This window comes from Antechinus flavipes, chromosome 1, assembly GCF_016432865.1.
Source record: "Antechinus flavipes isolate AdamAnt ecotype Samford, QLD, Australia chromosome 1, AdamAnt_v2, whole genome shotgun sequence".
Lineage (NCBI taxonomy): Eukaryota > Metazoa > Chordata > Mammalia > Dasyuromorphia > Dasyuridae > Antechinus > Antechinus flavipes.
This window is the reverse complement of record NC_067398.1, coordinates 225483587-225510262: the sequence shown is the minus strand read 5'-3', so window position 1 is coordinate 225510262 and position 26676 is coordinate 225483587. Positions and strand designations below refer to the sequence as shown.

The 26676-nt window shown below is 35.9% G+C and overlaps 1 protein-coding gene and 1 long non-coding RNA gene across 3 annotated transcripts; one reads left to right on the top strand and one right to left on the bottom strand.

The window, feature by feature from the left end:
• The first annotated feature begins 842 nt into the window (after nucleotides 1-842).
• Nucleotides 843-6501, top strand: LOC127561737 (procathepsin L-like). The gene is made up of 6 exons (XM_051996951.1): nucleotides 843-2755; nucleotides 2858-3013; nucleotides 3212-3436; nucleotides 5213-5378; nucleotides 5482-5593; nucleotides 6197-6501. The coding sequence occupies exons 1-6, from the start codon at nucleotides 2588-2590 to the stop codon at nucleotides 6294-6296; spliced, it is 927 nt and encodes a 308-aa protein (XP_051852911.1). The 5' UTR covers nucleotides 843-2587; the 3' UTR covers nucleotides 6297-6501.
• Nucleotides 5309-26016, bottom strand: LOC127561742 (uncharacterized). 2 transcript variants are annotated; one of them, XR_007953526.1, is made up of 3 exons: nucleotides 25149-26015; nucleotides 5611-5684; nucleotides 5309-5402 (listed from the first exon to the last, which is right to left on the bottom strand). It is a non-coding gene; the product is annotated as an uncharacterized LOC127561742 (long non-coding RNA). The 2 variants fall into 2 exon arrangements; XR_007953527.1 differs by having other exon boundaries at nucleotides 5320-5415; nucleotides 25149-26016.
• Between the last annotated feature and the right edge of the window lie 660 nt (nucleotides 26017-26676).

Genomic DNA, 26676 nt, shown 5'->3' with positions numbered 1-26676 from the left:
ACATTCCAGAAGACTGGTGATGGCGGGAGACACAGCGGAAGACCTTGGTGCCTTAGTTGTCCAAGCATTCCATACACCAGCTTTACATGCCTTCAGGGCCTTTGAAATAATTTATACTCATCCGCCCATTCCGCGGGAGAAGCTTGCGGCAGACACTCCCCTAACCCACTAAGCTCTAGCCACTGAGTCTGACCTACTAGTGGTCCCTTCATCCCGACAGAGCCAATGGCTGCGATGGGAGGTGAGACTGGGCAGGCTCAGCCGGTTATAAAGGAGTTGGAGACCCGGGATGAACATGCAGCCCACGGTACCTTCAAGTTTCCTTCTAGGTCGCCTTCTTGCAGGTGAGACGCCCAGGTGAGGAGTCATTTAGCCGCAGTTCCCTGGAAGGGGAAAATCCTGCAGGGGCTGGGACAGAGGCTAACTCCTTTGGCTCGGGGCACGTCCTAATCGGGAAGGAAGGAAGGAGCGAGCCTGGGCTTGGGAAGAGGGGTGACTGGAGAGAGTTTATTATTGTGGTTTCTGCTGGCATTTGTGGTTGGGTGGGCAGAGCTTAATCCAAGTCCAGAGTGTAAGTGTGTGTGGTGGGTTCTCCCTGAACAAGGGGATGGGGGGTGCGGTTGAGTCTTAAGGCGATGTGACCTTACCCGAATCTCGGTAAAATAGGGACAAATTAATAGCCTCTGCTTTCTGGGAAGGTTATGAAGAAAATTCCAATTCCAATGGAGGGAACATTGGTAAACCTCTGCAGACTTCTAAGACACATCTCCACCAGGAGAAAAAAAAAAAATTGTGAGCACTCTTGGCCAATATATTTTCGTTTATTTCTATCAATTCTATAATGTACTACTTTGCTAATGAACACAAATAGAAGGGTTATTGGGTTTTATTTTTTAAATATCCGATAAAAATGAAATAATACAATACTAGGGGCAATAGAATCGATTGAATATACTGGAGATAAGAGCAAACTGGTCGCTTTAGAATGATTTTGGCTGCTATGTGAAGATTGACAGAATGGAGGAAGACTTGGGGCAGGGAGATCTATTGGAAGGCTATACTGCAAAAGTTCATTGGAGAAGCGATTGGGGAACTAGGTTGTTATGGAGATAAATGAGAAAAATGCTTTGGCTACTGTTTGAATATGTGGAGTGAGGAGAAGTTGAAGGTGATAACTGAGATTAAGAACTTTGGAAGGGTGGTGGGTATCCTTGACAATAATAACATACTATTGTATGCTATACTAGCACATGGAAAAGGGATGGATGGGTTGGAGAAGAAAAATAATGTAATAAAATCTGCATACACAGTTGCCTTACCTGTGGAACTCACTGAAAAAGAGATGGGAGTTTTACTAGTCACTACTCCAGCTACAATTCCCTCTTTTATTTTCACAGTGGCTGCTGCTTGGTAGTAGTTTTATTACAGCTACCTTTAGTTAGGGGAGATTGGGAATATGAGGGAGAAAGCTAAGTAGATTATTGTGTATGAGACAGGTTTCCTAGGTTGACTGTCAGGGAGAGGGATGTGGTCTAATCTCAGCCTCTTGAGTAGTTAACAAAAATGATAATTTAAAAAAAAAGTAGCATATTAAGGTTTGCAAAGAACCTTACTCATTTTATCCTTACCACAACCTTGTGAGATAGGTAGTGTTATTATCCCTATTTTCCAGGCTCAGAAACTGAGGCTAAGAATTTGCCTGTAGTCCACAGCTGGAATTCCAATAGGATGTTGTTCCACGTCTTAAACCTAACATAATTCATTCTGCTATCTAATTACCTCTAACCTACTATGGTCAGACCTTGGCTTCCATTTGGGATTCACTGTCCTAAAATTTTAAGTTTTAAAAACAGTTACCGCTTTTGAACTTGGTATCAGCTTTTATTATTTGTACCATTAATGTTGGCAGTTGTGGTTTTGTATGTATGTCTAAACTAACTGAAAAATTCTAGATCAGCATTATCTCTTGTATTTGCCCTCACTCTACCCCATCTCACATAATGTGCTTAACATATAAATACATATTGTATGAATATTTGGTGAAATGAATTTTATTTTTCCACTAGGAAAATTGTATTTATTTCTCAAAGAAACAAGACTTTGGGTTTTTGGTTTGGGTTGGTCTTTTTTTTTTTTTTTAATTAGACACAATTTGTATCTTTCTTCTTTTTTTCCCCTTCAAGATTTGAAGCATGAATTTCTACCTGTGTTTACTTTCCCTATACTTGGGAATAGTAGCTGCTGTTCCACAACTTGACTGGATTTTAGATGCTCAGTGGTACCAATGGAAAGCACAGCATAAAAAGGTTTATGAAGAGGTAACTTTTAAACTACTCCTTTGCCCTCCCTCAACTTTATTGGGCACATGTCCAAGGTGCACTAGTAAAATGGCCTTTTCCCAGAAGCCAACTATTGCCCAGATGAGAGCCAAATTTGCCCAAGATAGCCACTTTACCCCAAGGGTAGGAATGCCCATAGCATCAGAACTTAAAAACCCTTCTGAGATGGCAATATTTGAATATGATCACCATCCCAACTGTGTGCTGACTTCTTTACTGACAGTGAGGATAGTTGAATTTGTAACAATATGAGCAGAATCTTATTGAACCTTAATTTTTGTATTTGCTTCCAGAATGACGAAGATTGGAGGAGAGCAACATGGGAGAAGAATTTGAGAATGATTGAAATGCACAATCTGGAATACAGTGCTGGCAAACACAGTTTCCAGATGGAAATGAACAAGTTTGGTGATATGGTGGGTGTGTTGTAACCCTCTGGTGTTGATACTGAACAGGTTATTATCTTTTGCTACCAATATACTTATTTTAGATTGCCTTTTTTTTTTTTTTCACTTTAGACCAATGAAGAATTCAGACAAGTGATGAATAGCTTTTCAACAAACAGAGTTCAAAGGAGCACTAAAGGAAAACTGTTTCGTGAACCTCCCTTGGTAGAGATCCCTAAATCTGTAGACTGGAGAGACAAAGGCTATGTAACTCCTGTTAAGAATCAGGTATTAAAAGTTGCTTACCTTTGATCCATAGATAAATCAGATAAAATTCACTGAAGCTTGTGAGTGATAAATAGCCTCTTAAATACTGAGACTTAAGATCACTTCCCCTTCCATATTCAAAACTGTTTAGATCTGTCTTTAAAAGATGATTAATATTTATCTTGTAAACTAAACAGGGTTTCCTTTTGACTTTTTCAGGGTATGTGTGGTTCTTGTTGGGCATTTAGTGCAACTGGTGCCATTGAAGGCCAGTGGTTCCGTAAAACAGGAGAACTTGTTTCACTTAGTGAACAGAATTTGGTTGACTGCTCTGACTCTCAAGGCAATGAAGGCTGTTATGGTGGCTGGATGGATAATGCCTTTAAATATGTGGAGGAAAATGGAGGAATTGAAACGGAAGAATCCTATCCCTATACTGCAGTGGTAAATATAATTTTTTAATTTCCCCATCATTTTGGTTTAGCTATATTTAAAAGGAGAATCTCAGTTTGGGGGATGGGAGTTGAGGAGGCTTGAAGAGACCTACCACTGAATCTGAAACATTAACAATTAAAATTAGATACCTTGACTGTGTATACAATCATTAAGAAGAAATCTTTTTGAATGAGAGTCTTGGGAAATATGTCTACTGTGTTGCCTCTGGCAAGTTTTTAGTCACACATCTTCAATTTACAATGACTTCAAGATCACAACCACATTAATCAATGGCAAAATCTGGATTTAAATTCCAGTACCTTGAACCTAAATCCATTCTTGTCTTTGGTGCCCTACACTCAAGCATTCCTAACAAATGGTACCCACAATTGCTTTCTTAGTTGCATAATAGCTAGCTACTACTGAGGAGTGGAAAACTACATTCAAAACTAGGTCTCTGAGCTATGCTAAAACTAGTAAGCTTTTAATAATTAGTTAGTAGTTTTACAACAGTGGTAGAAATGGGGGCCACTGAACCATACATTAGAATTCATACAGGATACAGGAACTATTGTGATTTTCTTCTTTTAAAATAATGGTTTTTGTTTTTCTTCCTGGGTTATTTTTACTTTCTGAATCCAATTCTCCCTGTGCAACAAGAGAACTGTTCGGTTCTGCAAACATATATTGTATCTAGGATATACTGCAACATATTTAACTTATATAAGACTGCTTGCCATCTAGGGAAGGGGGTAAAGGGAGGGAGGGGGGAAATCAGAACAGAAGCGAGTGCAAGGGATAATGTTGTAAAAAATAAATTTTGTATTAAATTAAATTTAATTAATTACTTAATAATGGTTTTCTCTGGGGGAGAGGTTTCTCGGGGAGGTTTTCTGGAGGCAGCCTTAGTTTCAGTTAAGAGTAATAATCACCCAAAATGCAGCCAGTAAAAATGCAAATGTTTATTTTCTCCTTCCAAAATAGCCCAGTTAGTTGAGGCCTATCTCTCTGCTTGGTTCCAAGAGCTCTTGCAGATTGTCCTTTGCTTCTGCCTCTGCTTTCTTCAGCCTCCAGCCAGCCAACTGGAAAAATGGAATGGATCTCTCTTGCCTCAGAGAGAGGGCTTGTGGGCTTCCTCCCAGAGTGCTCCTCTCCGACCCCAGTCAATGTCCTGAAGTAACTCTCTCTAACCAGAAGTAACTCTTCTGAGAAAGGGCTTCTGGCTGAACTCACTTGATGCTCCCCTCTCAATCTAATTCAGCTGAATTCTCTGTCTGTTTCTTATATATGAGAGAGTGGGATTGTGGGATATCTCCCAGCGTGCTCTCTGGCCCTAAGAGCTTCAAGGGAGGTATGAATTCGGAATCTCATACTAAACCCTGAAATCTCCCAAACGTGTGAACTCCAATGAGTAAAGGTGTGAACACAAGCATTGTATCAATTAGTTCTACTTAGTACCTTGTTTCAGGTTCTGGCCCAAAACATCTCCTTGTAAGATCAGATCAATAATCTATCAACTCTAATGAGTTAGCAGTTTTTAAAGATCCCCACAAGGAACCATATTGACTGGGGAGTGATGTGTAGGAATGTTACTAGTCCTTGGTTCACTCTCTGCTGCTTTTCAATATGTACTTTCAGATAGTTCTTTACTCACTCATATCCAGCTGGTCTTCTAGAGCTCTTTATCTAATAAATGGGCTGGTAGAACATTGCCCATCAATTTTATAAATTTTGTGTTCACCACTGAAAATTAAACCAAACTTTTTATATGATTCATTTTAACAGAATGGTATCTGTCAGTATAACCCACAATATTCTGGTGCTAATGTCACTGGATATGTGGACATCCCAAGGGGGGCGGAACGGGCTCTCGCAAAGGCCGTGGCAACTGTGGGTCCAGTCTCTGTTGCTATTGATGCATCACATCAATCCTTCCAATTCTATAAATCTGGTAAGCATTTGTTCTTCGTTATTTCTGTAACGATACACTTAAAACCATATTATTGTCATTTCTTTGTTAATCTCAAGTTAAAATTTCACTTTTTTTATCTTAGGTGTCTATTATGAACCAGACTGCAGTAGTAAACAACTAGATCATGGCGTGCTGGCTGTGGGCTATGGTGTTGAGAGAAAAAACGGCAAGAAATACTGGATTGTCAAGAACAGGTAAACCAATTTCTTACCTACAATGTCATTGATGTGCTTGTTGCCGATTTTGGGTTACTTCATTTTGAAGAAGAGTGGAATTCCTGGGATCCTGTGAAATGGAGAAGGGATAATTATGTGTGGAACGGTCCTATTTTTAGGATCCCAAGTAGATAGTTGCCCAGTGGTTCATACTTTGCATGATCACTGATATCACTGATAAATAGATAATATAAACAATTTCCTGTTGGCTAGTTTGTTGGACTGTCCTAATATTATTATTTATTATCAGACTGACCCACAAGATCCTGTGGGAAAAATACCTGGAAAACCTTAAAGGTACTTATTGTAGAGTGAGTACTTGTCATAAATAGGGCATCTGGTTGTCACAGTGGATTCACTGCTGGCCCTGGAATCAGAAGGACCTGAGTTCAAATGTGACCTCAGACACCTAATAGCTGTGTAACCCTGAGCAAGTCAGTTATCTCCATTTGACTCGGTTTTCTCATCTATATGAGCAGGAGAAGAAAAGTAGCAAACCACTTCAGTATTATTACCAAGAAAACCTCAAATGGGATCATGAAGAGTTTGATTCTGAAACTTAATACTTATCTTTCTTTTCAGCTGGGGTGAGGACTGGGGAAATCAGGGATACATTTTAATGGCCAAGGACCGCGACAACCACTGTGGAATAGCAACAGTAGCCAGCTATCCTGAAGTGTAAGGTGATTGAAGGAGGATTGCTTCACAGAGGGATATGATCTCACATGTATCATTGAATATAAAACACTTGAATCCCCCAGGATTCAAGTTACAATTTAATTTTTTGGTGATATTTTTATATTTGTGAAATGTAAATACTACTTTGTTATAAGTAGCTTATAATATTGCTTAATTCAAAGACTTAATAAATTTTCATTTTATAATTACATGTGTAAAAAGTTTTACCTTTTTAAATAAACCTCAATACATGAACTTTGGGAAAGCCAATTTCCTTCAACATGTTCAATTTTGGAATAGGGGACAAAAGAGTTGGGTTTCTGGTTTTTGTCAGTTTAGTTGGTCAGTGGCTACAAATAGTGTTTCTCAGACTGAATCCAATATTACAACATATTGTTTTAAATGTAAATCATTAAGTTTGGTTGTAGCTCTGGTGTTACTGTTTTAGTATCTTGAAAAGCAAAACATGGGAAATTATTCAATTTTTCAGGAGCCATTAGTAATCAATGGATAGTTTTTGTTCTGGATCTGGAGTCAGGAGAACCTGAATTCTAATCCAACCTCAGATAGTAGCTGTGTGTCCCTCAGCAAGTCACTTAACCCTGTTTGCCTCAGTTTCCCCATGTAGGAAAAAATGAGCTGGAAAAGGAAATGGCAAACTACTCCAGTGTCTTTGTCCAGAAAACCCCAAATGGGTCACAGAATAGGACAGGACTAAAATGACTCAACATCCTATGAACTAAGTGCTATTATCCCCATTTTATAAAAGGTTGATTGGTTGTCCTTGAAGAAGACCAGAATGATACCACTATGTTAGAATCCAGTTAGTATGGAGGCCAAGAGGGACTTTGTGCAAAGCAATCATTCATTTTGCATTTCATAATGTTATCTAGTTCTTTAGCCATAAATTTCTCCCTTCTGCACAGATTTGAGAAGAATATCCCTTTTTCTCCTGATTTACTTATAGTATCACCCTTTATGTCTGAATCATGAACCCATTTCTACCTTATCTTGGTAAAAGGTGTTAGCTGTTCATCAATTCCTAGTTTGTGCTGTTATGATTATTGCAAAATTTGAATAGAATATTGTTGGAATACTCATGATCTAAAAAGAGCTGTGAAGTGATTTGGCTATTTTTCATATGCTTTTTCTCTCTTGGACTTCTAAATAGAATGAAGAAAAAATACTGGAAGGCAAAATGGGCAGGGAGAATTCTCCTTTCTCGTGCAGAAATGATGATTTGTTGCAGAAGCATATAACGACCTAAGGGAAAAGTTCCTAGCTGTTGGGGTTTTTTTTTTTTTTTGGTTATTTTTTGTTTTGTTTGGCTTTTATATTTCCTTTTATGCTCACCCACAAATCAAAGATACTGGCATTTTTCTTTTTTAAAAAAATCACTTTTGTTTCTTTTTTCTTTGTTTTAAAAGATTAATCTGTTCTCATTACTCTATTTCACCATTGAGCAAACAAAAGTACTGATGCAACACAAATAAAGCCTTCAATATATAGCTGCATGGTAGTCTCACAAAGCAAATTCCAATATTGGCCATGTCTGAAATTATGTTTTTTCACCTATGTTAGGAGTTAAGTGGCATGTTTTAATTTCATTCTTTTGGAATAATGGTTTACCATCACAACAGAGAATTTGAAGTCTTTCAAAGTTATTTTTCTCCATAATATTATTTAATTTTTAAAATAATTTTTTATGATTATTGATTTGCAGTATAATTTGACATATGGTACAAGAGATTACAAGATAGTATAGTAGATAGACTGAACCTGAAGTTAGGAAGACTCAAGATTTTAAATCTAGACTAGACACTTAATAACTATCCCTGTGATAGTATATAATTCATTAGATGTGACCCTGGACAAGTCATTTAACCCTGTGTCCTCATCTTTAAAGTAAACTGGAGAGGAAATGGAAAGCCAGTATCTTTGCCAAGAAAACTCCAAATGAGAGTTGGACGTGACTGAAGGAGATTTTCACTTTTTTTCATAATTACTCCTGAAACTCTTGTTTTGCTATCTGGAGGAAACAAAATATAACCACCTTCTATTACACTACACATAGACTATATGCACTTTTGAAGAGACCATAGTGTTTTTTTTGTTTTTTTTGTTTTTAATTTTTATTTAATAATTACTTTATATTGACACTCGTTTCTGTTCCAATTTTTTTTCCCTCCCTCCCTCCACCCCCTCCCCTAGATGGCAAGCAGTCCTTTATATGTTGGATATGTTGCAGTATATCCTAGATACAATATATGTTTGCAGAACCGAACAGTTCTCTTGTTGCATAGGGAGAATTGGATTCAGAAGGTATAAATAACCCAGGAAGAAAAACAAAAATGCAGATAGTTCACATTCGTTTCCCAGTGTTCTTTCTTTGGGTGTAGCTGCTTTTGTCCGTCATTTATCAATTGAAACTCAGGAGACCATAGTGTTGAAGATACCTAAGTTGTGGGTTATAGGGCTAGCTTCAGGAAAAGGACATGATCCCAGGGAAAGATGTTACTTTATTTGCTGCAAAAAGTGGGCATGACCTAATCAGTAGCTCTTAGAGATTCCTGGATTCATTAAGACCTTGTGTGAAGAATACAATGAAGAAGTCATAAAACAACACTATCTTGAACAATAGATTCTAAGTAAACATACTATTTATATTAAGAAAATGCCCTTTTCTTTGACAAAGAGACCTAATTGAGTTTCAATTGATAAATGACGGACAAAAGCACCTACACCCAAAGAAAGAACACTGGGAAACGAATGTGAACTATCTGCATTTTTGTTTTTCTTCCCGGATTATTTATACCTTCTGAATCCAATTCTCCCTATGCAACAAGAGAACTGTTCGGTTCTGCAAACATATATTGTATCTAGGATATACTGCAACATATCCAACATATAAAGAAAGGACTGCTTGCCATCTAGGGGAGGGGGTGGAGGAAGGGAGGGGAAAAAAAAATTGGAACAGAGATTCTATTGTTTGAGTTTCTCTATAATTTTTATTTTGTATTTTGCATATATGTATGTATATATGTGTTTTTGTATAAAATATGCATTTTGTAAAAAAAAAAAAAAAGAAAAGAAAAAGAAAATGCCTTGACTGTAGAAGAATTTGGCCTTGGAAAACTCAAAAATTGCTCATACTTGAAATAAGTGTCAGCCAAGTGGAAAGTAGAATGGATCTCTCTTGCCTTGGAGAGAGGACAAAAATCTTGGAGTTTTTGAAAGAATTTTCTAGTATCAACAAGTCAGTGGGAAAATTCTGATAGTCTTTGAAGATCCAGAAAATTTTAACTTTGGGCATTTTCTGATACCAGAAAAATAGAAGTAATTCAGGCAGAAACTTAGCAAAAAGACAGATGCATTCTCATTAAAGTAGGAAGATGGGTAACTTACTTAACAAGATCCAGCTCAAAAGCACCCTATCATGGAGATAGAGGCAGAAATTGGAGCCATGCAATAAAATGTCTGATACCGCTTGTGATACTAGAAAGCAGGTAATGGCTGCTCAATGACGATAGCTTTATAAGGATGAAAACTTTACGTGATGACTTTAGACTTATGTGATTCAAGGAAGAACCCGAGAACTAGCAAAGGTCAGATTTCATTGGCCAAAATCAGCTGAAGATGTTCCTCCACAGTGTCAGATTTGTGCTTGCCATACACAAAGACAAATCCTACCAACTCCTATGGCACATTTGGAGAACACAAAAACCACCAGACATTTGGAACTTGTATTTGTCAGAGTCTCTGGAAGTTGACAGTAGAAACACAAGATGTATATTGGGAGTGACTGGCCATTTTGTAAGGTATACACAGACAGCCATCCAGTAATAAAAAAAAAAAAAACCTTTCATGATTCTTAAAGCATTGTTAAAGACCTATTTCTCTGTGCAAAAATCCTTCTTGCCAATATCTGTTCATACCGAAGGAGAGGCTTTGAAAACACAAGCTTACCAGTGAAAGAGATGTTAGATCTGACTAGTATAGAAATAAGAAATAATACCTTACCACTATGAAGGGGAGATGCAAAATGAACATTTTAACTGCACAAAAACAAAAATCTCAGCAAAGTCAACATATGACTTTTTTAGTACATGGGTAAGAGCTCACTAGGAACGATGCCATTAGCTTTATTCCCCATATTGTGATTTGCATTTGAAACATGTCTCCCTATTGACTTGTGGACAGGAATCTTTGGGGAAGGAAAAATTGCACACACTCACAACCAGAACATCCATAAGCTGAGAGAAATTCAATTCTAACTTAGCACTTTGCTACATCAGTCCAGAAGAATACTGAAAGAGATAAGTAATTGTATGATGCTCAAATGTGTTTTCCACACATTCAACAAATAAGTTTTTTGCTGAGAAATTTTTTGTCTATGGGACAAAGAAAATAGCAGTAGTAGATGTGAAACCATTCCAAAACTAGGTTTGGAGAGTCTAGGCACCTTCCCACTTTATAAGATAGTCCCCAAGACTGCCAGGAGCCCTACAAAGGTAATTCACTGAAACCCTTTATTCCCAATAAGTGGATTATTTGTATTTCCCTGATGATCAGATATATCAGGTGATGGATACATCAGGCTCTAAGTGAAAGAGACTATCTACTAGTCATTTAAAAGCTCTACCCTAGTCATCAGTTCCAAAGATGGAAGTGGACAGCACCTAGAAACCTCACTTTTTCTGATGTCAGCTCTGGAGACTTAATGATACAAACACACCCTACCTAGCAGTAAGACTGCTGCCTACCTTCATTCCATTACTGGTTCAAGTTTAGTCAGTCTACAAGCATTTATTATGGACTAAGTGTCGGGGAGACCAAAATATAATCCCTCCTCTCAAAAATCTCACACATTCTTATGAGGAAGAAAACATGCACATAATGCTTGTACATTCTGAAAATTGAGTAGACTCAGGAACTGGGAAGGCAGTGTATTTGAGGGAGGCTCTATGTATATTGAAATTCCCATTATGAGAACAGGAGCTGAGGTAAAAAGATTATGAGCTAGGTAAAAACCCAAGGAAGGAAGAATATCCTAGAAGATCAATAGATAGTGGCCATCTGGGTTTGAGAGGATGACAAATTTAAATACCATGGATCTCAAAGGAGAGGATGTTAAATGGTGGTGGTAGAGGGAGAATCTGGAAACAGCAGTGGAGTACAAAGAATATTCCAACTTCCTCATCACTACCAGTGAGTCAGAAGGTATCACTGAATTTGTCACTAGTACTAGAAAGGGTAGCCAGGGAGGCAATTACCTCAGGAGAAACCAAGGATAAACTGAATACTAATGATGACAGAAAGGAAAGGTTTAAAGATGAAAACAAGTATGTTGTTTATCAGGCAGGTTTTTATTTTCAGAGTACAGTGGAAAGGATGGATCAATCTGGAGCAAGACACCATGATGGTAAAGTTAAGATGGAAGGGAGAGTATCTATGGTTAGAGAGCTCTAAGGAGGGAAGGAAGTGATTTGTTGTTATTGTGTACAATGTATTCCCTGTTCTGCTCGTTACACTCAGCATCAGTTCATGTAAATCTTTCCAGGCCTTTCTAAAATCAGCTTGTTCATCATTTTTTGTAGAATAATATTCCATTATTTTCATATACCATAACTGATTCAGACATTCCCCAGCTGATGGACATCTACTCATTTTCCAATTCTTTGCCACCACAAAAAGAACTGCTACAAACATTTTTGCAACGTGGGACCTTTTTCTTCTTTTAGACTGAAATCTAACCTCATGGTGAGGGGGAAAGGAATAACACATGGAAATTGAATGGCTGGAGATAGGCAGGACTATAGATTTAATAAAGACTATAATCAGTCTAAATTACATATAGGATATAATACATGCAGTCACAGCAGTACATTTATATCCATAACATCAGCTAGTTCCCATATAGTGGCAGACAGGTCAACAAGTCACAGAATATTTAGCATTATTTATCCAATGATCAGACAATGATGTCCCAGAGGAATCTGGAGAAGTACTTATACATATAATCAGATGATGTTGCTCATGCTTACCCATGTAATGTGTGCCTTGAATATAATTAGATAGATTAATGTATGTGTAATTCCTGTATGTACTAAGTGTGCTCTTGTTTCGTTTTTTAATGTTTATTTGCTTTTATGATAATTTTTAATCTGTATTAAGCTAATTAGTCTGTTGGCTATGAATAGTTTTGCTATTATACATATAAATATATAAAATTATATATCTTGTTATTTCTTGATATTTTATTTTATAGATAAAGTGATATTCTTTTAATTTTGCTTGAGATTATATGTTTCCTAGTGTTATATGGATATACAAGTCCCGGTGGGACTTGTGCATGTTTTATATCCTATATGTAATTTAGACTTTTAGTCACTGAATCAGCCTATCAAATAATGCTTTGCATAGTGCTCTATCTATTGCATGTAATACACACACACCTACCTGCATATGATTTGCTCTGGATAGAATGCTAAAATGTCAGAGACCAGGAATACAAGTTAAATCATCCTTGTTCTATTAAGTACTGATGTTTGTTTTGAGGCAGTGGTATGTTAATTCCAAGATCCAAGTATCTCACAGCTTATTTTACATAGAACTGTGAAATTCTAAACCCCAGAGAGAAATATTATTCTTTGAGGCAGTCTGCTCCTTTGCAAACAGAGAAGAAAAGCTTCCAGAGCATGACTACATGGACATCTGAGAAGTAATGATGAGATATCATTATTCTGGAAGATAAGGTTGGCAAGATTTTAGTGAAAGAAAAGTTCAAATCAGGTCTGGAGGAGGAATAAGGAAGTGCTTTGAAAGGACACTAATGCTAGTGGGTGTTGATAAGTCTAGAATTCTCTCCTGCTTATGATTTAGGCTACTAATACTTTACAGAAGAGGATGTTTAATTGGAATGGCCTTGCTACCCTTGCTGGTCACTTTTTTCTTTTTTAAATTTTCCCCAGTTACACATAAAAAAATTTTTTTTGGTTATATTTTATATATATATATATTTCCCATTTTCCTTCTAAATCATGTTGGGAAAGAACAATTAGAACAAAAAGGAAAACCATGAGAGGAAAAAAAAAAAAAAACAGAAGAAAAAGAAAAAAAAAGTGAACATAGCATGTATTTATTTACAGTTAGTCTCCATAGTTCTCAGTCTGGATGTAAATAGCATTTTCCACCCAAAGTTTTTTGGGATTGCCTTGGAATACTAAACTGCTAAGAAGAATCAAGTCTTTCATAGTTGATCATCACACAATCTTGTTGTTATTGTGTACGATGTATTCCTGGTTCTGCTCGTTACACTCAGCATCAGTTCATATAAATTTTTCCAGGCGTTTCTAAAATCAGCTTGTTCATCATTTTTTATAGAATAATATTCCATTATTTCATATACCATAACTGATTCAGACATTCCCCAGCTGATGGACATCTACTCATTTTCCAATTCTTTGCCACCACAAAAAGAGCTGCTACAAACATTTTTGCACACATGGGACCTTTTTCTTCTTTTATGATTTCTTTGGGATAAAGATTCAGTGATGGCACTGCTGCTGCACAGTTTTTAATGGTCCTTTGGGCATACTTCCAAATTGCTTTCCAGAATGGTTGGATCTGATCACTTCTTGAAATTAGCAGAGAGATAACAAGTGTTTCATTTCCTCCCTGTTTACCTTATGTCTGCAACTAGCAAACATTTTTTTACCTGATTTATTTCTTTATATTATTTCTAATTCTTGATTTTGTATCATTATAATTATGATGACTCTTTTTTTATTAATTGTATACAGAACATTGTAATAAAGGAAGTCAGTGAATAGTTTGGAATAAACAGAATTAAACAGGACAGAGACCTCCCTTGATCTAAAATAACTAAAATAATGCTGGCTAAGGAGATTCTGAGTTGTCATAATAATACTATGACTTGGGGATTTTAAAAGAATAAATAACTCTTATAAGCTCCTAAGTTGCATAGATAGAAAAACCACAATTTTGGACTATTTCCACCCAAACTTCTGGATCATAAGTAAGCAAGACTCATGTGATGTAGAAAAGCAAGCATTTCAGTGAAGCTTTTGGACTCTGGAGTGAGGAGTGGAGAGAGAGGAAGGAAAGGGGATAAGCATTTATATAGTAGTTACTATGTACTAGGACATATGCTAGGCACTTTTACAAATATTACTTCATTTGATCTTCAAAATGACTTGTAAAGGTACCATTATTATCTCCTTTTTACAGTTGAGAAAACTGAGTAAAAAAAGAGGTTAAGTGACTTGCCCAGGATTGTACAGCTAGTCAATATCTAAGACCAGACTCAAATACAGGTCTTTCTTACTCCAAGCCAAGTGTTCTATCTACTGGATCAACATTATTAGTTCTCTAACATTAAGGTGGGGCTGCTAAGTGGCGCCCTGAATAAAATGCTGAGCTTGGAACTAGGAAGATTCATCTTCTTGAATTTTAATTTGGTCTCAGGAAGTTATTAGCTGTGTAACCCCAAGCAAGTCATTTAACCCTGTTTGTCTTAGTTTTACTCAAGATGGAGAAGGAAATGACAAACCACTTCAGTCCTTTTGTCAAGAAAACCCCAAAATGGGGTCACAAAGAGTTGGAGATTATTGAAACAACCAAATAAGAATGGTTTTCTAGGAGGAAAATAGGGATATATGTAGATGATATAAAAATGAAATGAAATCAATAAATATTCATTTTTAAAAACATACACATACTCAGTGACCCCAATTTAAAGATGAGAAAAGGTGAGAATGATGAAAAATATATCAGAAAACATATATGGAAAAAGGATTGAGAGAAGTTAAATAGTCGTAGACTGTACAAAAGTTTCCTAGGTTTACATAATAAATACCTTCTGCAAGAAAAGAATTGGTTTGCTTAAACATACTTAATGGCAAATAACACCACAAAAAAGTGAAAGTGTCAAAGAGAATAGTGGTCAAAGTGGTTGAGAATATAAATTCATTTACCAAATGTTATGAAGAAATGATAAATTGGGTAATATCTGATTCATTTACCAAATGTTATGAAAAAAGATGATAAATTGGGTAACATCTGATAAAGTTGTGGTATATGATTGTGATGTAATACTGTTGTGCTATAAGAAATTATGAACTCAATGATTTTAAAAAACCATGGAAAAACTTGCACAAAATAATGAAGAGAAAATGAGCAGAACCAAGAGAACATTATGTACAATAAAAACAATATTGTTTTAAGAATGACTGAGCAAATAACTTATTTTAACTATGATAAATATCCAAATGAAATAAAAAGGATCTATGTAAAAAGATATTATCTAATTCAGAAAAAGGACTGATAACTTGAAATACATACAGGATACTTTTATGTAAATACGACTCTTTGTGTCTAATGGTAACCATCTCTGGAGTAGAAGTAGGGGAAGAGAAAAAAAAAAAGAAATTTACATGATTTTTTTTTTATATATTTGAAAGGAATAGCAAATTGTTCATAGTAGATTTGCAGTTTTATGTGCAATCATCTTTTTATTGTACTCTTATGGAAATGATTGTTTTATTCTATAAATTAAAAATGAATTAAAAAAAGAAAAAGGATGATGGCATGAATAATATTGTTACACAAAGGAAAAAGAAGTAGAAGGTAAAACTAATTTGTTCATTTGTTTTAAAATCATCTCAAGAGCTTTATAGAAATGAAAGGACAAGAAAGAGAAGAAAAATTAAATGATCTATAAATATTTTTATAAAATAATTTTCACCATCAAGGGAAGTAGGACTAGACATACTTTAATATCATAGTTCTAGCTGTGCTAATGGGATAGGGAGAAATATATTAAAGGAAACAAAAAAAGAGGGGAAGCAGCCAGAGTAGACCAAGAATATACAGAGGGAAAACTGTGCTTGAAAGGATATAATTATGAGGATGATAAAGATACAAGGTATTGAAGGAAGAAAACATGTTAAAGACATGGAAACAATCTTGGATAGTATTAATCCTTAAAAGAGCACCCAAGAAAACATCAGCAATTACTAACTTACATCATTACTCTCTAACCTAGGCAAAATTTATATTCATAAGCATGGAGCACTCTCAATGAGTAAACAATCATCAGACTTTGCAAGTGATATTCAATAATATAGCTAAGTGATCATGGGAAAGTCATTTAACTTCTATTTGCCTTAATCCACTGAAAAAGGAAATAACAAATCACTCCAATACCTTTGCCTAGAAAACCCCAAATGGGTTCAAAGAGAATTCCAATTCCAACTGAAACAACTGAATAACAATGACCTGTTGATCAACAAGTTCACAGGTCCAAAGACAAGAGAAATACGAGGGCATTTAGGTGGCATGAATAAGTAGAATGCTGAGCTTGGAGTCAGGAAAATTTATCTTCCTGTGTTCAAATCTGGCCTCAGACACTTAATAGCTGTGTGATCCTGAGTAAGATACTTAACCCTCTTTGCCTCAATTTCCTCAACTGTAATATAAGCTAGAGAAGAAAATAACAAACTATTCCAATATCTTTGCCAAGAAAACCCCAAATGGGTTCATAGAAAGTCAGATGTGACTGAAAATCAATTGAACAAGTGAAAAGTATAGCACATATAAGATTCCATTTTGCTTAGTATTTGCTAGGGAAAAAAAAAAAAAACTTGATTCATCAGAGAAAAAAGTTACTTTGAAAATCTCTTTTTCCAATAATATGTCTTCTAATTATTTGTAAAATAACCCAAACCTCTTTGAATGACATAAAAACAGAAATAACCCCATTCAACAAATCTCTCTCTGGTCATCAGGTGAGAAATAGAAGAGACAGATATTTGCCAGAAGAGATCTGTCATGAACTAGATCCCAATCCATGCCCAAATTGGAGGGAAACTGTTTATGAAAATTGAGATTGACTTATGCAAATTGGAAAACTTATTTTCGCACCAAGTTTCCTAAAAAGGGGGGGAGGGGGGAAGCCTCTTTTTGTTTTTTTAATGCCAACATTCTACCAGTATTGCTGTATAGTCGCAAGAAATAGTTTACAACAATGTTCAAAAAATTCAAAATGAACATCACACAAAGGGAAATGGTGAGACAGGCAGAGTACTTTGCTAGTATTTTCACAATGTCTGGAGAAAGTCCTTCAGCATTTTTTAGTGTACCTTCTATGTTGAATGTATTAGATGAAATGGACAAGAGTCATATGGGATAGGCAATCCTAGATGCTTATCTTTGGACTGAATTCCCAAAACAATGAATTGACAGCTCCCTTTGAGAATTCTTTCTTGACTTTTCATGAGCATTTGATACCACAAACTACCCTTTCCTCCATTAGCTTCTTGATTAGTACCTACATCTCTAGATGGCTTTTTTTTAGCTTTATGTTCCTCCCTGCCTTTATATGTGGATTTTCCTCAAGATTTTATTTGAGTTCCATTTATTTTCTGAGGGTTATGCCATATGTGCTACAACCTATCACTTCAAATAAAAAAAATCATTTAATAAAAAATATATATAATTTATAAAATTTACAAAATATATATAAATGGCAAAAATACATACAAAAAACAAGCAAGTAAAAGCAGTCCGGAGGATAAAATCCATAATCAAGGAGATTAAAGCAATCAGAAAAGAGATTTCCTGGACTTCAGAGAACTTCTTGTCCAAAGAGCCCACAGTTGTGTCCCAAGTCAATTTACCTGGAACAAAGTTAACTCAAATTTATTCAGTTCCTCTTAGATTACAAAGAGGGTTAGAAAGAATCATTTTTCTGAATTCAAATCTGGCCGCAGACATTTACTAGTTGTATGATTTGGGGCAAGTCACTTAACCCTATGTGACTCAGTTTCCTCATCTGTAAAATAATCTGGAGAAGGAAATGGCACATCACTCTCGTATTTGTGCCAAGAAAATCTCAAAAGAAGTCAAACATGACTCAACAACAACTCAGGACAATAGCTCTGGTTCAGAAGAGACAAGGGTAAGGAGTTATAATGGATAGGTGGATGGGAGCACAAGGAAGGAAGTGGCCAGCTTCCTCAAGCCTCTCCACTTCCTGATATACAACTTCTCTAAGTGCTCTTTTGCTTAATGAGAACATATATTCGCACAGTTTTAATTTCTACTTTTCTTTAGTGGATCCTAAATCTATAGATTTCTATGGGAGCTACAGAAACATGGAATCTTAAAATTGGAAGAGACCCCAAAAGTCACCTAATTCAGCTCCTATCTCATGACACCTCTTCTATAATAATCTTAGAATTATCTCTGGACTGAATTCCCAAAGCAATGAGTTGACAGCTCCATTTGAGTAGCTTTTCTTGACTTTTCACCAGCATTTGATGTCACAAACCACTGTCTCCTCCATTAGCTTCTTGATTAACACCTACATCTCTAAATGGCTTCTTTTGGTTTTATGTTCCTCCCACCCCTTATATGTGGATTTTGGTCAAGAGTATTTGATCCAGGCTCTCCTTGAAGACCTATAGTGGCAGGGAACTCACTGACTCTTCTACTAGTCCATTCTATGAGGATGGCCCTAAAGCAAATGTTTTTATATATATTAAGTTGGAATCTGCCTCTCTAAACTTCCATTCACTATAATTTGTTTTATCTTATGGGATGGGGTGAAATTATTCTGATCCTTCATACTTGAAAACAACCAACATATCTCCCTTACACCAATCAAGAATTCATTAAGCATCTATTATGTACCAGACACTAGGCTAGTCATCAGGGATACAAATACAAAGAATGAAACAATATCAGTTCACAATGAGCTTACATTTAAATGTTGATGACAACAAAAAGCTATTATTGTTGTTGTTTAGTTCTTCTAGTCATGTCTAACTCTTGGTGAGCTCATTTGGGATTTTCTTGGCAAAGAAATTGTAGTAGATTTTCATTTCCTTCTCCAGCTCATTTTACAAATGAGGAAACTGAGGCAAACAGGATTGACTTGCCCAGAATCACACAGCTAAGAAGTTTCTGAGGCCAGATCTGAATTCATGAAGGTGGGTGTTCCTGACTTCAAGTCCAGCATTCTAACCACTATGCTACATCACTGCCCAATATAAGTATATATAGAATAAATATAAAATATCCCTACTTACTTCAAATGATCTTCATATATCTTTAAAGTTTGATTGATTCTTTTTGCTTCTACATCACAATCATTCCCTTCCTCCTCATTCCTCTCGACGCTTTCCTTTTTTTTTTTTTAATCTTCATTTTATTTTTATTTTGTTTTGTTTTTAATGCTTTCCTTTTTAAGGGACAAAAACAGTTCAATAAAACTCACTGCAATTACCATCTACATTTGACAATGTGAGTGATTCTGTACAATGTGGTGTTATTTGTGATTCCCTCACTTTCCTGGTTATCTTAAAGTTTGTCAAAATCTCATTTAAATGTGAGTTTCAGAACTGAATTCTACATCCCAATACTTCAAATATGGCCTAACTTGGATGCTATACTTTTATTAATGCAATCTCAGATTACATTAGCTTCTATCAATAACCACATGGCAAGCTTGATTCCTATCCTCTTTATGCACAGGTATTATTGTCCAGACATGTCTTTCCATGTTGTACTTACACATTTAGTTCTGTGAGCCTAAGTACTGAAGTTATATTTGTCACTATTAAATTCTTGTTTCTACCCCCAAAATGGCTCTTAAATCTATCTCCTTTCTTTCCATTTATACAGCCAACACCCTAGTTCAGACCTCATGATCTCTTGACTCAACTATTATAATAGTCTTCTAATTGGTCTTCTTTCTTTAAGTCTTTCCTCCATCTAATCCACCTTGCACACTTAAGCCTAAGGGATTTTCCTGAAGTACATGTCTAACTATGTCACTCCCATTATTTGACATTTAAAGCTCTTCACAACTTGGTCCTAACTTGCCTTTCCAGGTTTATTACACCTTATTCCCCTTCACATACTCTGTGCTCCAGTCAATTTGACCTTCTTACTTCATATACAACACTTCATCTATCTCCTTTGTGGATCTGCATCTGCTGATCTAAATTTCTGGAAATCATCCCCTCCTCAAATCAGATCTTAACATCTCTAGTGTCCTTCAGGACTCGGTTTAAGGAATATCTTCTTAATGAGTTTTGCCTTGATTCTCCAGCTCCTAGCCTCTTATTCTCTACTAAATTACTTTGTATTTATTTTGTATATAAAGTGAGGAGGGGAATTGATAAAGATGCCTCCTAATTATTCATTTCCACTTGCTTCAATTAAGGAATTCACAGAAGATAAAGGGTAGGTAAGAAACCATAGGATAATAAGATCTCAAAATGCAGATGTATTCACACAGTCATCCTTTTATTTTATTAAGTGAAGAAATTCTCTGATCAAAGTTAATTGAATTAGAAGGCAACTAGCTAGCCATTCAATGGCCAAAGATTGACTTTGTTCCTAGTAGTCCTTTAAAAACCGAGATTCACTTGCTATTACAGAGATAATCAAGGGAGCCTAGGACTTGGGGGAGCCATGATTCCTTGTAATTATCTCTGGCATCCCTGGAGAGTTACTGAGGTCAGGGCAACATTCTGTGTTCAAACATTCTAGTCACATGAAGTTGGATTTAAACAAACAATTATTAATAAGTTATCTGAATAATATAATGAATGATAAATAATAACCTTCACAGTAAATGCTTTTGCCTTGGCTTAATAATGTCAGCTGGCTATTAAAAATAAGCACAGTAAAAGGAGTTCACAAATTATAGAGTTAGGATTTTAGATTCACTAAATATCTTGAGCACTAAGGTAGTTGTCTCTCTAGGAACTCAACCTGTGAGTTCTAGTTAAAGGTATAGCTTAGAAAGTTTGCTACATATGTTTATATATACATGCATTATATATTTTATAGATAAAAAGCTGGTAGATAAATATGTCTATGTTGTATGTGTATATACATATGTATGTGTGTGTGTTAACTCCCCTAGTAGAACATAATTTCCCTGAGGGCAAGTACTGTTTCACTTTTTGTCTTTATATCTCTAGAACTTTTCTCTGGGCTCTCACTCTGGCTATCCTATTTTAGGCCCTTTAGAGCTAGATAATTGTAATAGCCTCCCAAATGATTTTCCTAGATTCAGTCTCTTCCCTAACCTTTCTCCAATCCATCTTCCACCTATTGCTTAAGTAGTCTTCTTAACTTAATACAACTATGATTATGTCAGTCCTCTATTTAAAAACCTTCAGTATTTTCACATTGCTTACCTGCAAGTTCCAGATTGGAATTCAAGACATTTCATAATCTGGTACCAATTTATCTATCTAGTCTTCTCTTACTATTTTTTTTTCAAATATTCTGTATTACTTTCCATCTTCCATCTTCATTCTGGACATTCCCATCTCCATTTTATCTCCATTTTATTTCTATCTCATATATTTTCATATTATATGAGATAGAAATAAAATTTCCTACAATCAAGGCTGGGCTAACTTAAAGTCTTAACCCCATGTGGGTGAGACTAATTTTTTTCCTCAAGAGGTATTGAAATTTTCCTTAAGAAGGCAATTTCAATAGATATGTGATAGGAAAAAACATTCTCATCCAGAGAGAGCACTATTGAGATTTAATGTGGATCAAAGCATAGTATTTTCATCTTTTTTGTTGTTTGTTTGCTTTCTTCGTTCTAGTGTTTTTTTTTTTTTTTTCCCTTTTGATCTTACTTCTCTGGCACAGCATGATGAATATAGAAATACGTTCAGAAGAATTACAAATTTAACCTATATTGGCTCTCTTGCTGTCTGGGGGTAGTGGAAGAAAGTAATACCAGCACTTATTTTGATTCTTTGGTCACCCAGAAGTGTACATTTTAATCCTACTAGGCTTTGGAATTCTCTCTCACATTGTCACATTCTGGAATACAAGGTTTCAGGTGAATTTTGAAAACTATCTTTGCATGTATTGGGGAAAATAAAAAGCTATTACAAAATAAATAAATATTTTTTAAGTTAAAAAAAAATTTCCTTGGCTAAGGGAGCTGGTTTACTTTGCTGTTGTGGCTTCCTGAGTCACCTGAGTACAAAAAGCTATGAGGAGCTGCTATTCTCTCAGGCTTCTGATCTAGACTGACAATATTATCAAAAACAGGAAATAATCTTAAGGTGAATCGGTATGACGTTCTTGCTGAATAGATTTCCTCTGCTTTTGCTAAATCAACCTCCTCTGGTTAACTGTTGAATGATTTTGCTGTTACTATTCGGTTGTGTCTGAGTCTACATGACCCCATGCATTTTGTCCTTGGGGTTTTCTTGGCAAAAATCCTGGAGTGGTTTGTCATTTCCTTCTCCATTGTGTCCCCATTTTGCAGATGGGGAATTGAGGCAACCAGGGATTAAGTGACTTTTTCAGAGTCACATTGATGTTCTATTATTGTACCACCAATTGGATCAAGACCTTATTTTTGTTTGTTGCTCAGTCAGTCATGTCTGATTCTTTGTCAGGTTTTCTTGGCAAAGATACTAGAATAATTTGCCATTTCCTTCTCCAGGTCATTTTACAAATTAGGAAATGAAAGTAAACAGGGTCAAATGCGTTGGCCGGGATCACAGAGTTAGTAAATGTCAAAGGCTAGATTTGAACTCAGGAAGATGAGTTTTCATGACTTAAGGTCCAGCATTCTGTGCATTGTACTATGTAGCTTGAAAGACTTACTAGTATCTTATTTCATTTTAATACTAGACCTAAACTGCCAAGTTACCAATATGAGTCCAATTTATCCCACAGCACTATCTTTTATACTTAAAACTGACTATTCCTATCATCCTATTCCCAGTTTGTTTTTTTCTATCGAATCTTATACTTTTCCTAAAGCCCAACTGAGATGCTAGGTCCTCAGTGAAACCTTCCTGACCCTTCCTATTCCCCATCTCCTAGAGAGAAATGATGTCTCCTTTTTCAAATTTCTCATAACAGTTTATCTGATCTTCTTTGCTCTTATTTAACTCTTACCATCCATTAAAATTATATGTATACTTATCATTTCCATCATGATACTATAAATTACTTGAAATTAGGACCTACATCCTTTGTTTCCCAAGAGCTGGTACATAGTAGATCCTTAAACCCTAGTTAAATGGATTAGAATAACTACTTTGTGTCATTATCAGCAAATGATAATCAAATTCCCTAAGCATATAGAATGGAATAATCAAGAATGCACTGGGTTTGTTATCTATTGGAATCCCGGTATTGATTTGTTTTCCCTTTAGGGAATGATTGCTACTTCAATTGTATCTACATTCAAAGAAAGAACTGATAAGTAGAAGTATGTATAGAATAATTTTACATACATATACACATATATACAGATCCATCTATCTATCTCAATCTATCTATATGCCTATTGGTAGTCATCTCAAGGATGGAGGGCATGAGGAAGGGAAGAAAAAAAGAGAAAAAAAGAAATTTACATGATAATTTTGTGGTATATTTAAAAGGAATAGCAAGTTGTACATAGTAAATTTGCAGTTTCATATGCAATCATCTTTTTATTGTACTATTATGTAAATGCTAATTTTATTCCACAAATTAAAAATAAATTAATTTCTTAGGAGCATACTATGCAATTCTTAATTACACAACATAGCCATTTTTGCTAATTAATTTCTTGCTCAGAAATTTGTCATTTTGCACCTGGATGCAACTGTCACTCCAATTTTGCTCCTTCTGCCTTCTATAAACTGCTTTACTTACAAGACCCCGAATAATTTGTCACGCCTGTCACTTTGACCATGTCACTCCAACACTTGCCACCGAATAAAAATTATATGCATCTACACAGTCCAGTTTTGTTGTCCTGGTTGTTCGTCTGGTCTCCCCACTGAGAGTATAACATTTTTCAAAGTTAGAACCCTGACCAATCAGGGCATCTCTCTCCTTACCTAAGGCCATCTTGGATTGTGTTTTGGTTTCCTTTGGGCATTCAGAAAGTCCTTGGTTAGTTGACTGACTGACCTACTGACTGAAAACATTTATGTTGATATTTTGTAGGTGACAAAGAAGAATGGAAAGTAATTGGAAGCATAAAACTGATGAGTCAGAAACCCTTGTTCCAAAAAAAAAAATAATAATGTGGCTGAGGAAGGCAGACAATGGTTATAGAAAAGTTTTATGGATTTTTTTTTCAACTGATCTAAGTTCAAATTCCAGTTCTGTTTCTTACTCCCTGTGTGACCTCAAACAAGTTAGATAACCATTATGAACCTCGGGTTATTCATCTGCAAAATGAAAACACTAGTTCAGCTATCTCACTAGCCCTTTTCAGCTTTAAATTCTAGAATTCTTTGCCCTAGTGACCAAATCCTTGGAGTCACTAAAAAAAGAACTATGCTGTTCTTTTTATCTTTATGTGTCCCAAAGTTGAAAGTACAAAATGAGTTTAGGCACTGAAGTGAGTAAGACACCTAAGACTTTGCCTCCAGCTAGAATCTATTCCTGAACACATAACCCTTCAAATCCAAGTCCTGGCTCAGTAATTGAGTGGGAGGTGATTGTTTCCTTAGTGACTGATTTACAATTCTCTGAACCTGAAAGATAAGGTATTTTCTCTGAGATCCATCTGAGAGGACAAGAGAGGCCCCTGTAGGGCCAGTCATTTCTCTAAAAGGTTCTGTTCACCTGGCCCCACAGAAACCACCCACCTTTCTCAAAACTGCTTCTATTTCCTCTCCTTTTTTTGCTTCTTATATTAACTTTATTCCTCCTACTGTTAAAATAGAAAGAAAAAAAGAGAAAAAAAAATACAGATTGGAAATGATGTGTTTTTGACAGGAGATAGAGTCTAACTTTAGTTGATAAGAGAGCAGCTGTAGAGCTAGATTTCACTCACCAATCTCAGGAGGAAGGGTTCTTTTCTTTTAGTCTTGCCAGCGAATAAGTGAGGAAGAATCACCCAACTTCAAAGGATAACTTACTGCAATTGAATTTTCCCAGTGCAAATCTGGGCTACCAGGAGGGAATTTCCATTTTTTAAAAATTACAAATATATCTCAATAAAGCCATATGGGTCCCTTGGAAGGTAGGCTTTTTTTTTTTTTTTTTTTTTTTTTTTTTTAATTCTCCTCTTAGTTCTAGAAACGCTGGAGTGTGTTGACTTCATGCTCCATGCTAAGGGTTTCAGGTTTCATCTGTGCAGCTTCAAGAAACAAAACAAGCTAAGCACTGAAGTAGAAATGTGATGCTTGGGGCCTGCCAGTTGGCAGAGGAATGAACGCAGTCAGGACAGTGTAGGTTTATGAGATGTGACAAGTGTGCAGAGGCTGAAACTTCAGAACCCAGTCTTAATTTCTTAGTGAATATTCAGGCACTCCACTTGAACTAACAAGATTGTCATTTAGATATTTTTTTAATCTTCAGAGAATTACAGAATTTTAGCCTTGAAAGGGACAGAATAACTCATCTATTCCAAACTCCCTCATTTTACAAATGAAGCCCTGAGGAGTTATCTGAGTTACTTTGGGTGATATAATCAAATTAGTGCCTGAGGCAGGACTCAAATTTATGTCTCCTCTTTAAACTGGTTAATCCTGAACCCTACAGATTCTGAGAATAATAGAGCTGGAAAGAGTTTTAAAAGGCATTTTGTCTACCTCTGCACTTTAAAAGTAATAAAAATGATACATTAAGACTTGTGAATGAACCTTATCCACCCACTCAGGATTAGAATCCAAGACCTGTGACTCCAAACTGAATGTTCTTTCCATAATATCACACTGAAGAACATGTTGTAATGTTAATTATCCCCACATACATACCTTAAAAAAAAATTGTGAATAATTAGTTTATCATGTATGTTCACTCCCTGCAAACTGTATAATGCTTCTTGAGAACAGTTACTTTGTCAATTTCAAATTCATGATAAAACATAATACTTTACATATAATATAAAATATAATACTTTGTCTCATGGACAAGGATTAAACAAATGGAGCTTTTAGTTCCAATTCTGCAGCTGCTTAGGTAGACTGACTTCTCAGACTCTCTGACAAATACTCCCCTTCTGGAAGAATGAATATCAGATTTGTTATTTTTCAGAATTGTTTCTCATTGTGCCCGATTTGGGGGTGTGTTGGCAGAGATACTGGAATGATTTGCCATTTCCTTCCCCAGCTTCTTTTACAGATGAGGAAACTGAGGCAAACAGAGTGAAGAGATTACATAGGCTAGTAAGTGTTGGGGGCTCAGAAAGATGAGCCTTCCTAACTCCAGACCTGGCTCTCTATACACTGTTGCACCTAGCTAACTCTTCTCACCTGGCTAATTCATATCCAAGATTCCTTCTTTGCTTTGAAATTTTAGTTTGCTGCCTAGCGCTGTAGCCTACAGCAGGGCCTTATCTTTCAGAATCCATTTTAAGG